This window comes from Perognathus longimembris, chromosome 3 (assembly GCF_023159225.1).
Source record: "Perognathus longimembris pacificus isolate PPM17 chromosome 3, ASM2315922v1, whole genome shotgun sequence".
NCBI classification, from domain to species: Eukaryota; Metazoa; Chordata; class Mammalia; order Rodentia; family Heteromyidae; genus Perognathus; species Perognathus longimembris.
Genome location: NC_063163.1, coordinates 93,689,934 through 93,703,961, shown reverse-complemented (window position 1 = coordinate 93,703,961; position 14,028 = coordinate 93,689,934). Strand labels below are relative to the sequence as shown.

General features: G+C 41.9%; 1 protein-coding gene across 1 annotated transcript; it reads left to right on the top strand.

Annotated features, from left to right (window-relative positions):
- Positions 1–343: 343 nt before the first annotated feature.
- Positions 344–1,076, top strand: LOC125349320 (signal transducer CD24-like). Its single transcript, XM_048343376.1, has one exon. It carries the CDS (start codon positions 359–361, stop codon positions 587–589), a length of 231 nt encoding a protein of 76 aa, XP_048199333.1. The 5' UTR covers positions 344–358; the 3' UTR covers positions 590–1,076.
- Positions 1,077–14,028: the final 12,952 nt, after the last annotated feature.

Genomic DNA, 14,028 nt, shown 5'->3' with positions numbered 1-14,028 from the left:
AGGACTAGGTGTAACACCTGAACTCAGCTATGGGGCTGTGAAGATCTAATGTCTCCTTACTTATTCTCCCCATTCCACACCTAAGCAAATAGTGCTACATACTGATTCACTATAATTGCCTCCACATGTCACAATAGGAACCCAATCCAATGCCATGAATCTAGGGCTTTATGGAAACTGAGTAAAATGAAAAGTGATAATGTATTCTTCATCTTTCATCCAAAGTTTTCTGTATAAAAAACCTAAGATGGCCACCTCGTTTGCGATCGCCCAAGCCACCTTGTCCCCACGCATTCTCCACGCATTCTCCACACACCTCAGCAGCCAGCAGAAAGCACCGAGCCCCAACGGAGCAGACATGGGCACAGCAATGGTGGCCAGGCTGGGGCTGGGGCTGTTGCTTTTGGCACTGCTCCTACCCACGCAGATTTATTCAAACCAAACAGTTGTGCCATTTTCAACTAACTCCTCCCAGAGTACCACTGCTGTCCCCACTTCAACCATCACTACCACCAGGGGAGGCGGCAGTGCCCTGCAGTCCACAGCTGGTCTCGTGGTTTCGCTCTCTCTTCCACATCTCTACTGTTAGAGACTCAGGCCAAGCAACATCTCTACTTCCCCATCTTCTCCACCCAACCCAAATGGCAACTACAAGTCCAATGTGGCAAGGAAGAAAAAGGTCTGCATCAAATCAACTGATTCCACGGCTTATTTTCTGGACACAGAAAGGGTTGAGGGTTCCAAACCTGACTCATTTGAAGAACATGTGAAGGCTTTGACAGAGGATGAATGCCAATATTGAATCTGCTGGAGTTTCATGTATCAGATGATGAGAGATAACATCCAAAGTTGAGATGATTTCCTCAAGTGTGGCTTAAGAAACAGGAACCCTTAAGTCTGTCTTGAAAACAACCCTAGGGTTTTGTCTAGAGATAAGAATGGAATATGGAGATACCATTTTAATTTTTTGGCTCATTAAATCAATTACCTAGACCATACAACAATTAGATAATATGGAAGGCTTCCATGATACTATTCATATGTACACTAGCAGGAACTACCAGGTGTTATGAAAAGTCCTCAATGTATTGCTTCAGTAGTACTAATTTAATGCCCATATACTCGAGGAAAATTTTCACATTGTTAAACTATTACTGCTCTAAACTGAACTCTTGTTGTTTTGTTTTTGTTTTCCTTCCCTTTTGTGACTCTGGATTGGACCTTACATCCCATCTTATATGTATGTGCCAGGCCAATGAGGGCTTGGGATTCACCCCAGTCTAAGCATCCTGAATAAATCTTATCCTTCCAAAGTAAAAAAAATAAATAAAATAGAAACCTAAGATGGTAAGGACTATAAGGAGAAAGAAAATTGTCAAAAATTATATGAGGGAAAGACGAAGGTATGACTATAGGTGTCCATGTTTTCAAGAAGAGGTCAGTCTAATGAAGACAAATTCATTAATTGCCTTTTTGTGCAGCATGGCCACAGCACCTGTTCCTCATACTCTCAAAGAATCTGGGGTAAAAAATAATCTGAAGATATGGACATTTTCATCCCTCCAGAATAACCCAACTGAAAGCCTGAAGACAGGAGCCCATGGATGCATTCTGAGTTTCTTCTCTGTGACCCTGGGAGAAACAGGAGTCCGGGTATTCTCTGGGGCATTTATTCTATCCTCCTTTTTCCAGATCACACAATCACTGTCATTGCTGAGGTGCATGCAGAAGTTTCACCCAGTGATACTGAAGATGTGGAGATAGAGAACGCCAGTGGGAATGTAACGCATTTCGTACTTGTGTCCTTTTTATATTCTATTCCTCATTTATCAACTGCTTCTTTGTAGTTTTCTTCTACTCTCTCCAAACTGATAATTTTCTTGTTTTGGCAGTGTTATTATGTACTGGTTCATAGTTTCCCCTATAGTATCTTTGAGTGGAAATGACATCCATACTTTTCTGTTCCATTTAAGAATTGAAAGTTTTCTTCTGACCACCATCTAGGCTTCCTCAAACTCTATGGTGCATTTGCCCAAGCCATAGTAAGCCTTATATCCCCTTAATTGTTTCCTTAAAAGCTTTTATTTCAGGTGTACATTGGAATGCCAAACCCATTTGTTATACTACTATCACCACAGTGAAGAACAGACCTGTGTAGACAGGACTGGACATGACATGTTTCATATGTCTTTTCTTCTCTATCTGCAGGTGGATGCCATTGCTCGAGAAATCTGTATGTGTTCTCAACTCACTCCCAGGCTTAGGAACTATTTAAGTGCCAAGAAAGTTTGGCCTTTCTTGCCTGGTTTTGTTCAGAAGCTGGTCTTGATTCTGGTTTCCTGGAGGAAAAGAGGGATGGAAGGGATGAAAGTGTGCTGAACAGGAACAGTGGTACAAGGGAGAAGTCTGACCATCTCATTTTGTCCCTGGAATCAGCTATGTCAATTTGGTGTCATGTGGCCATGTGACCGGGGGGTGGGGGTGGGGGGGGTGAGAAAGTGTCTGTGTTTCTATGTCTCCATATCTGTGAAAGTCTCTCTCTTTCCCTGCAAAATATTTTAGAACCAATATAAATTTTGAAAAATGAGCCATTATCAAGATATACTGCACTTTATTTCATTTATTTATTTATTTATTTATTTATTTATTTATTTATTGGCCAGTCCTGGGCCTTGGAAATAGCACATGGGTACTAGATACAGTCACGAGTAACACAAGCTACCACTTGATTACAATCCTGGGACATTTTCCTGTTGGGCTCAATCTCCAGGACAGCTGAGTTAGAGAGCACCTATTTCTTCCTCGTGCAAAACTCCAGGAAGAAGTGTCCACACATGGAGTATATTCTGAGCTTAGGCCACTGACTCTATCAACACTCATTCATTGTGTCTACAAAATCTAGTCAGCAAATCACATGTTGAGTGGTTGCAAATGGTTAAAATTGCAGTGTTGTCACCTCATCTGTAGTTACGAATTATCTTTAAAATGGATAGTGAAATTACTAGAGAATAACTAGCCTAAAATTATATCCAATGTAAGAACAATGGTTATTTTTAATCCCAGCAAGAGAGAATATGCATGAGAGCATATTCTTCTTGGGAGAAGAAAAGATATGGGAAGGGATCAACAAGATAATCAAATTCTAGTTCAGCTTCTGAAAATAAATAAGAGGTGTCAGATCTGCTCAATAAAGCACAGCACGGACCTTAGTGCTCACACACCTTTTTAAACACCATCGCACCAAATAACTTTCCTTTGGCTGGAAAGATAAAGGCTTCTAATGCTTCTTATTTCTTTTCTATTTCTCTCCTTTCCTTATATTTTTGTCCCATGTCCACAGCAACGAATGATCCTAAATAATCCCAAGCAACACTGTCATTTTACTGACCATCAGTCTGCATCTTCTGGTTGACTATGAGACCATGCAGGATTTTGTTTCTCAAGCCAAGACAAATGAGGAGGACTGAAAGCTGAATTCAGTGTGCCTGTCTTTGTGTGAAATTCAAGTATTTCTTTGCTTTCCATTGTCAAACATATTACAATATGATCATGTAAACATGTGTAATGTTGGGAGCCAAACTTGCAGCTAAATTCTTCCTGACCTCTGGCTGTGTTTCCAAGGACATGCAAGGACATGGCTTAATGGAAAATCAGAAATGCTTTACTATGTCTGCCATGAGTCCATTCTTATGTTAACCAACCTCACCCTGTCTTAGCTATGTTGGGTATCGCTAACTTCAAGCCTTTTTGTGTTCTGGAATTTTAAGCCTATGCTGTTTCCTGGTTTTCAAACTGCATTTATCCTGGAAGTTAAGAATAAACCTGGCTGCAATCTTGAGTTACAATCTGAGGCTGCAGACCTCCCGTAGCCCATCTTCACCTCTTGTCTCTTTTTTCTTGTCTTGTATTTTTCCTTTTTCTTTAATTCTTGCCCCCTCAGTCAGGATTCCCTTTTCACTGCCGGCTGGCAGCGTGGCACCTGAACAGGGGCCTGAACTCCTGAGACGACGGCAGAGGACCCTGCTCAGGTAAGGACGTCCGATCACTTGGGAAGGAGAGCGGGAGAGAGAGAGTATTGTCGGGAGTAAGAAATTATGGGACAAGGTAACAGCTGCACACTATACATGCAGGCCCTCAAAGGCATGCTTTATACCCAGGGAGTGAAAGTTGGCCAAAGTCAATTAGAACGTTTCTTTCACTTTATTGAGGAAGCATGCCCCTGGTTCCCGGAGGAAGGAACCATTAACTTAGAAACTAGGCAGAAAATTGGAAAAAAAAGATTCAGGAACATTATGATGCAAATGGCCCTGAGAAAACCCAGTTACTCTCTGGAATCTGGGCCAAGATTGTTTAGATCCTAGACATGAACAGATTAGATTTGATCGGTCGATCAGAGAAACTGAACAGGTGCCTGATGAGCATCACCCAGCCCCTGGAGCTCATGCAACTGCCTGAGAAGAGCTGAGAAAATTACTAAGATCTGAACCCACTGGGATAGATATTAAGGAAGACTCAGATGGCTCAGACTCTGAGGAAAAATTATGTAATGAGCCTACTAATGATAGATTGATCCATGTTGAGAAAATGTTGGAATCAGTTATAACCCTGTTGTCACAGCTTCATCCAGAACTACAAACTCCTGTAAAGGTAGAGACTTGTGGGCCCCCGCCCACAATCCTGGCGGACTTTGATCATTTCCCACCAAGCCCTCTGCCTGCAATTGTCTCACAGCCAGTACCATCTCAGCCTGTGCTGTTAAAGGCGCCTGGCCCTCCTAATGGTGAACTCCCTTTTGGGACAAGTTCTAATCTCACCCCTAAGTGTAGCACCCTGTAACTCTCCTTGGCGCAGGCTGCTCAAAGAGGGGAGGACATTTCTGGTTTTCATTTATTCCCTGTAAGGAGGAATGAAGATAACGAAAGAGTTCACCAACCTTTGCCATTGAAACAAGAGATTTAAAGAATGCTTGAGCTCAATACGGCCCTACAGCGCCGTTTACTCAAGTCATTCTTGAAGGCTTGGATACTGAAGCTTTATGCCCAAACGATTGGAAACAGTCGGCTAGGGCTTGTCTTAGTGGAGGAGATTACTTATTGTGGAAGTCTGAATTTGTGGAACAGTGTCAGGCCACAGCAGAGGCCAACAGGACAAATAATGTGCCTGCTTCATTTGCAGAGCTTGCTGGGGAAGGTGCTTATTACACTGACACCCAGACCCAGTTAGATTACACTCAGGACGTTTATGGTCAGATCAGTGCTGCTGCTAAACGTGCCTGGAATAGACTCCCTAACTCTAGTAAGACTGAAGTCCTTTCCAAAATTAGACAGGGACCAGATGAACCTTATCAAAATTTTGTCTCTCGGTTATTAGAAGCAACAGGCCGTTTGCTCCAAGATGAGGATGCTGGCAAGGTTCTTGTACAACAATTGGCATACAAAAATGCTAATGCAGCTTGCCAAGCAGCCACCAGGCCTTTTAAGAAAAAAGGATGAATAACTGACTATATTCGGCTTTGTGCAGACATTGGTCCATCCTATATGCAGGGCATCACGCTAGCAGCAGCGCTCCAAGGGCAGGCTGTAACTGAGTTCTTAGGCAACCCCGCAGAGGGGGAAAGGGAAGGGGACATCTACGCACTGCTGGGTCCCCCGGCAGCTGTTTTTCCTGCGGACAATTGGGCCACTTAATGGCTCACTACCCTAATCAGAAAACGAGAGCTCTGCCTGGAATTTGTCCCTGTTGTAAAAAGGGGAAGCATTTGGCTAAGAATTGCAGATCTACTTTAAATGACTCTGGCTGCCGGATTTCGGGAAACTGGCAGAGGGGCCAGCCCCTGGCCCCACAAAAAATTTTGGGGTGGCTCCTTCCTTTCCCTAACCTCAAGCCTATCCCCCAACAACCCGCAGCTACAATCAGTTTCCAGTCTCCTCTGAGCAATGCCAGGGAGTGCAGGACTCGACCTCTGTTCCTCCACCAGCACAGTACTGACTCTGGAAATGGGAGTCCAGGCCCTCCCTACAGGAGTCATTGGCCCCCTTCTGAGGGAATCTGTTGGCTTACTGTTAGGCCACAGCAGCTGTGCACTGAGAGGCCTACTACATATTATTCCAGGAGTGATAGATCAGGACTATACTGGAGAAATAAAAATCATGGCTTCAGAGCCTGCTAGTGTTATCTTTATCCCTGCAGGACAAAGAATTGCTCAGCTCATCCTTGTTCCTTTAATTTCAGTCGATGCCTCACCCACCACAAACCCTAGGAGAGAAAGGAGTTTGGGGTCTTCAGACATATTATGGGTTCAAAACATAAAACAGGAGCTTACAATTTATATACAAGAAAAGGCCTTTCGAGGTCTATTAGATACAGGGGCAGATGTGTCTGTGATTGCCAAGAGACATTGGCCTTCCCACTGGCCTTTTACTGTGTCTCTCACATCCTTACAGGGGATTGGTCATGCCACAGATCCCCAAAAAAGCAGTGCCATCCTTAACTGGTGAGGAGCATTCTGGGACTTTCCTGCCTTATGTATTAGATCGCTTGCCCATAAATTTGTGGGGTAGGGATATTATGGAAAAGATGGGAGCTTATTTGTTTAGCCCTAGTGATGCAGTTACTCATCAACTCCTAAGTCAAGGGCTACTGCCTTCAGGAGGATTGGGAAGTCATCAACAAGGAATTAGAGAACCCATTCAACCCCAGCCCCGACCTCCTAGACAAGGACTGGGATATTTTTAATGGGGGCTGCTGCTCATCCTGTCCCTCATGCCGATCCTATCACATGGTTATCAGAAACTCCAGTGTGGGTGGATCAGTGGCCCCTATCAATGGAAAAGATAATTGTTGCCCAACAGCTGGTGCAGGAATAGCTGGACTTGGGCCACATGGCTCCTTCTACTTCCCCATGGAATTCATCTATTTTTGTTATTAAAAAGAAATCTGGTAAATGGAGACTCCTACAGGATCTCCGATGAGTAAATGCCAGTATGGAACTTATGGGGGCATTATAACCAGGTTTGCCCTCTCCTATGGCAATTCCTCAAAATACATACAAAATTATAATTGACTTAAAAGATTGTTTTATACCATACCCCTTGCTCCTCATGATTGCAAATGCTTTGCTTTTAGTGTCCCTTCTACTAATTTTAAAGAACTCATGAAACAATACCATTGGCTAGTGTTGCCCCAAGGCATGGCAAATAGCCCCACCTTGTGCCAAAGCTTTGTAGCACGGGCTCTCTCTTCTACTCGCAAAAATTTTCCTTCTGTTTATATTATTCATTATATGGATGATATTTTATTAGCTCATCTAAACTCTGCAGTAGTACGCCAAGCTTTTGGACAATTAAAACAAGATCTCACCTCTTTGGGGTTAATAATAGCTAGTGAAAAGGTGCAAGAGCATCGTCCATATACTTATCTTGGTCATATTTTGGGTCCTTATTATTTTACTAGTCAGAAATTACAGATTAAAACTTCTCATTTGCGTACTTTGCATGATTTTCAAAAATTTCTGGGAGATACTAATTGGCAATTTCATATCACATGTAAGGCGGCTCGTCAAATTGTAAAAACTTGTCCGAACTGTGCTACCTTCCTACCTGTGCCCTCCAATGGCATTAACCCTCGAGGCTTAGTGGCCAACCATGTTTGGCAAATGGATGTTACCCACATACCCTCTTTTGGACGGCTCCGCTTTGTCCATGTTACCATAAACACTTACTCTAATTTTATTATGGCTACTCCTCTTATCGGGGAAGCTAGCAAACATTGTATCTCCCATGCCTTATGCTGCTTTGCTACTATGGGACTTCCTAAATAAATTAAAACTGATAATGGTCCAGGTTATGTCGGATGAGCTTTTCAAACTTTTTGCAAATCTTACCAAATTGTTCACTCTACAGGAATTCCCTATAATCCTCAAGGTCAAGGAATTATTGAATGGGCCAACGGTTTGTTAAAACACCAAATTTCTAAATTAAAAGGGGGAGAATTATACCCCCTCTCTCCTGTTAATATTCTTTCTCATGCTTTATTCGTACTAAATTTTTTAAATTTGGACTGCAATGGCCACTCCGCAGCACAGCAGTTCTGGGAAAAGAGAGAGCAAAAAACTTGCCCAGGTTAAGTGGAAAGATCCTTTAACAAGTGCTTCGCACGGGCCCGATCCAGTATTGACATGGGGTCGAGGACATGTCTGTGTTTTTTCACAGGATGAAAATGATGCCTGCTGGCTACCTGAGCGTTGCGTTCAGATTGTGGAAACTCATCAGAATGGTATAAGCGCTGACCCACTGGGCTCACGTGCCAGATCCACTGATTGTGCACCCTGCGACTTGGGAAGGAGCTGAGGTGTTCATCCATGTCAACAGATCAGTATATGGTACAGCTCCAGATCCTTTTGTCCAACACGTTAAAATAGGAGATTTTGCAGCTTCTAGCATTGGAACCCCTTTATTTTTCACAACTGACTCCAACAGTTATATTCCAGGCTGTACTGTAATGCAATCCATAAATCATAGAATTTGGATTCCTGGGGCTGGGGATATAGCCTAGTGGCAAGAGTGCTTGCCTTGTATACATGAGGCCCTAGGTTCGATTCCCCAGAACCACATATACAGAAAACGTCCAGAAGTGGCGCTGTGGCTCAAGTGGCAGAGTGCTAGCCTTGAGCAAAAAGAAGCCAGGGACAGTGCTCAGGCCCTGAGTTCAAGGCCCAGGACTGGCAAAAAAAAAAAAAAGAATTTGGATTCCTGATAACAGTCAAGTAAATAATATACAAATGACTTCATTGCCTACTGGGTTCCCTGTACATGCTAATTCTACATCGTCCTTCATGATACCTCGCTGCATCAACTCTTCTCAAATTATAGAAATGCTAACAGCCATGCTACCCTGAGATGATTTAAGACTACCAGAAGAAAGCTATTCTGGGATGCTCTTTGAACTTGAACCAGAAGTATGAATCAAAATCAGTCTCTTATCTTTAAAAAGCACAGTCTGTGCTGTTCTATAACCTAACAATACAAAAGCAACTAAACAACTTCTGACTTTGCAGAGTTACATGACATTAAGAGAATGCTTCTAGAGAGCTGTTCACCCTGGAATTGTTTGTGGTTGACAGAGAAGCTGCCTGCTATTATTCCTCGCACCAACAAGGGCTTGGTCTTATCTACAGAGCAATCTCACCATCACTCACCTGAGCTAATGATATAAACGGCTTTGGCAGAAGGAGACAGAAATCATATTCAGCACCTGAAAGTGATAAAGATGGAGGAACTGAGAACTGAACTGCTTGATCCACTGTTGCTACTCCTCCAAGGAAAAAAAGGAGTTCTGTGGAGGTTGCAGAGGATGAGTTTGCACAACTTCTTCATCCAGCCCTGGTAAGGAACAAACTTCCTCAGAATGGACAGTTCTCAAGTACCTCTCATATTTACAGTACTTGCACAGAGTCTAGATGCACCATTTTTAGGACCATCATAGCGTTTTGCCTGGGAATTTCTAAAATGTTTAAGTTCCTACAATGGAGTTGTACTGTACTTTTCTTAATTTTTTCAGTGATGAAAGTGAGAGGGAGGAGGTAACAAGTTATACAAGAAATGTACCCACTGCCTTATGTATGAAACTGTAACCCCTCTGTTCATCACTTTGACAATAAATAATTTTAAAAAAGAGTACAAAATAAAAGTGAGAAATTCATCATGACAGCCTTCTTCAAGGCACAAGTCTATGAACACTTCTGGGGAGCTAAAGAAAGTTTTGTATCCATCCCAGAACCATTCACTTTTTTTTTTTTAGCACAACCATTCACTTTTTGTTGGGGGGGGGAGTTTACGGGCTAATTAGCTTCAGGCAATGAGCCCTGATGAGCCTTGTTTTTGAACCATATAGGGAAGAAGTTCTCATGGGCATTCTTGTACAAATCTAAAACTTTCAGTCTCCAACTCATATGGAAAAATAGGTAATTAAAACTCAAAGTAAGACCAGAATGCAGGAAAACAAATAACTTTACAACAAACCCTACTGCAATGAACTTGGCTTTTTGCTCTGATTCTATTGAAAGAATCCCTTCTCACCCAAGATCCCTCCTGTTGCGGCTTCTCTCCTCTTCCTCTTAATTTTGTTTTGCAGCACTGAGGTCTGTATCCAAGGCCTCACAAGTGCTAGGCTATCATGTGCCCTATTATGGAGATATGCTGAAAGCCTCTACTGTTTATACCTTTAAGTGCCACTAAGACAGAGGGGGCACATGTTCCCTCAGACACCCATGCACAGTTCAGTGGCTCAGTTCCAAAATTACCCAAGGAAGGACTTCCTTATCAGCACCACCAAAGGCTCTTCAATCTTTTATAGATTTTTTTTTCCCCAGGGCTGAGGAATGAACTTGGGGCCTTGCGCTCGCCAGGCAGGCGCTCTTCCGCTGAGCTAAATCCCCAGTCCCTAAAGCCCCTTCAATCTATGCCCTTGACCCTAGGCATGTCTAGCTCATGTTTTCTATGTACCTTAGACATATAGGCTAAAGGTAATTTTATGTAATATTTTTAATATTTTTGTGCATGAAGAAAAACTTCACAATACAGAATTTTCCATCAATTGCATCATGTAGGTGTTTGGAAAGTTTCAAAGATTAAGATTAGGGATTCTCACTCTGTATTGGCCAGGATAGTGGGGTTGGGAATGTCACAAGGCCCAACATAGCCTCTTTATCTCCACTAAATGAGTCAGCTGGGAAGGAAAAGATACATCATGGGGCCTATGCAAAAGCTTTCAGTGAGAAAACACAGAGGCAGTATACCAGTTGGAAGAAAGACTTAAATATTTGAAAAGTAAATTTTAATATGCATCACATCTATGCCATTAAATGATCAGTTTGACATGAACTAGATGGGAACAAATAATTCCTAGCAAAACAAAGCCTCAAATTTCATTTTTCTTCAAACTATTTTTTAGCACACATGTATATCACACATGATATTCTGAATTGTATAAACACTTAACTCAAGTTAATATATGCATTATCACACACACTTATTAGTTTGTGGTAAGAACACTTAAAATCTACTCTTTTACCAATTTTCAGGTATTATAAGTAATTACAATCACCATGTTGTTCCTGAGTACTTTTCTACAGGTATTCACTCCATAACACTCAAAAAGAAAACAAAATAACAACAACAACAAAAAAACAGGAAAAAAAATAAAAAGAAACAAGGAAGAAAGTTTCAAAATAAAAACAACAAACAAAAAAAGAAAAAACATGAAAAACACCTTCACAGGTGTTTACTCCATAAAATTAAGAAAGTAAAACAAAAGAAAAAAGGGAAATAAAGACTTTACTTACAAAATAACTTTAAATCATAAAATGACTTTAAATCATAAGATCACATAAATGCTACAAAATGTAACAACTTGTCACACACTGGGTATTCAAAATGTTACCAAGTAAAATCCTTACAAATCAAATACCTTTCTTAAAAAATTATTTTAGGCTTGTATAAAATATCAACTGAAGCAGAAATAAAAACATCTGAAATTAAGGCACAACTACATAGGTGTAGGCAATAGCCAAATCTGCTCATTTACATGGAAAGGAAATATCTGGCAGTGTTAACCTGCTTGTCCCTTTGGCTGAAGTTCCTGATTCATCAGTCCCAGCCAAGTGCAGAGAGCCATCTGCCCAGACCTCAAGGAGCACCACAGCATTGGCACCAATTTTCCAGGCTTCTCTGGGTCTCTCTCTTGTTTTATCTAAAGCTCTCATATGCCTTTCTGGGCAACCTATGCATTCATACCTCCAAACCAAAGTATATTAGGCTATGTTATTTGGTGAATTCTGTTATGAGGTTTTGTTAATTGTTTTCGGTATTTTAACCATTTATTTATTTTGCCAGTCCTGGGGCTTGGACTCGGGGCCTGAGCACTGTCCCTGGCTTCTTTTTGCTCAAGGCTAGCACTCTATCACTTGAGCCACAGTGCCACTTCTGGCTGTTTTCTATATATGTGGTGCCGAGGAATCAAACCCAGGGATTCATGTATATGAGGCAAGCACTCTTGCCACTAGGCCATATTCCCAGCCCCCTGTTATGAGTTTTTTTTTAACTATATATATTCAACTAATTGAATCACACGTTCATTCATTTACCAAAGAGAAAGGGTAGAAAATAAAAACAACATATCATTATTGGGGGAATTTCCTTCAAGAGACAGCAGAAGAGCAATCTTTTTTTCCTCTCTTCCCCCACTTTCTATCACAATTTTATCACCATGATCTCATATCCATTTCATGTGGAGCTAGATGACTGTCTTTTCCTGCTTATGGATAGCAGAGCTCATGGCTCTGGCCTTCCAACTTTGTGATGTACATTAATAGCCTGGAGACTCAGGATTTTTTGGTGTGTGTGTGGTTTTTAATTTTTTTGGTCATGGGGCTTGAACTCAAGGCCTGGACTTGGGCTGTGAGCCTCTCTGCACTCAAGGATGGCGCTCTTTTTAATTTTGGACTAGCTTTAACAGGTCTCCTGGTTCTAACACTTTGTGTTTGAACTGAGTCTCACTAAAGTTTCCTTGGGTCTCCTGCTCACAGTTGGCATTTGGAACTCTGCTTCACCACCATTTAAGCCTATTTCCTTAATCAATCCCCTATTGGTCTGCCTATCTACTGTATCTCCCTACCTACCTACCACCCATCAATCCATTCATCTACCATCTACCTATCAATCTATCCATCCATGAATGTTTTTGTCGGGGCTGGGGATATAGCCTAGTGGCAAGAGTGCCTGCCTCGGATACACGAGGCCCTAGGTTCGATTCCCCAGCACCACATATACAGAAAACGGCCAGAAGCGGCGCTGTGGCTCAAGTGGCAGAGTGCTAGCCTTGAGCGGGAAGAAGCCAGGGACAGTGCTCAGGCCCTGAGTCCAAGGCCCAGGACTGGCCAAAAAAAAAAAAAAAAAAAAAAAGAACCTTGGGTGGAACAGATACAAACGTACCAGAGGAAGAGTAAATGGACTGCTAATGATATATTCACTAATAATGAAGGTATTTCTCACAAAGGAAAGTCCATGTCAGATGGCTTCCTACCAAAATTGTATACAAGAATTTATGCCCATTCTTCACAAACTCTCCCAAACAACAGAAGAGAAAGGGAGTATTTCCTCTTATGAGGCCAGTATTACCTTGGCACCAAGCCATCAAAAAGAAGAAAATCACTGAAAACATCTTTGTGAATAAGTACAAAAGTCTTCAATGGAACACTAGAAAATCAAGTGTCAAGTTGAGCACTAGAAAATCAGTACCAGGTGACAAATTCCTTGGAGTTCACAGGCAGTACAAGTGTTTCTGGACATGTATGTTTAATACATCTGAGGTCATAGTTACTAGAATAGTTTCCAGGAAAAACAGGTGCTAAGAAGACCTTAAGAGTCAAAAAAGACTTTTCAAAAAGTTGGAACTATGTCTAAATCCTCTATCTTCAGGAAGGAGTGGCAGTGCCAGCATCTAAATGTTGGTAGCCTAGCTAGCAGCTAAGCTCACCCTGATCTCTGGCTGTGCTGTTATCACAAGGAATGTGATAAGATTTTGGCTTAATTGACAGCCAGCATTTACCAAGATGTTTTACTGTGTCCTTAGGCGCCTGGTTTATGTTTACCATTCAGCCTTTTCTTGTTTTATTGCCTCCTGTTATTTACTGACCTAAAGGCTTTCGTATTTTCTTAAACTTTAGTGACCCTATGCCATTCCCTGGTTCCCAAACTGCATAAATGCTGGATGCTAAGAATAAACGGGGCTGCAGTCTTGAGTTACATTCTCGAGGTGCAGACCTCCCAAACCCCATCTTTTGTCTCTGGCACAATCAGTTATCATTCTTTTTTTTTTTGGTCTGTCCTGGGGCTTGGACTCTGGGCCTGAGCACTGTCCCTGGCTTCTTTTTGCTCAAGGCTAGCACTCTGCCACTTGAGCCACAGCGCGACTTCTGGCCATTTTCTGTATATGTGGTGCTGGGGAATCGAACCCAGTGCCTCATGTATA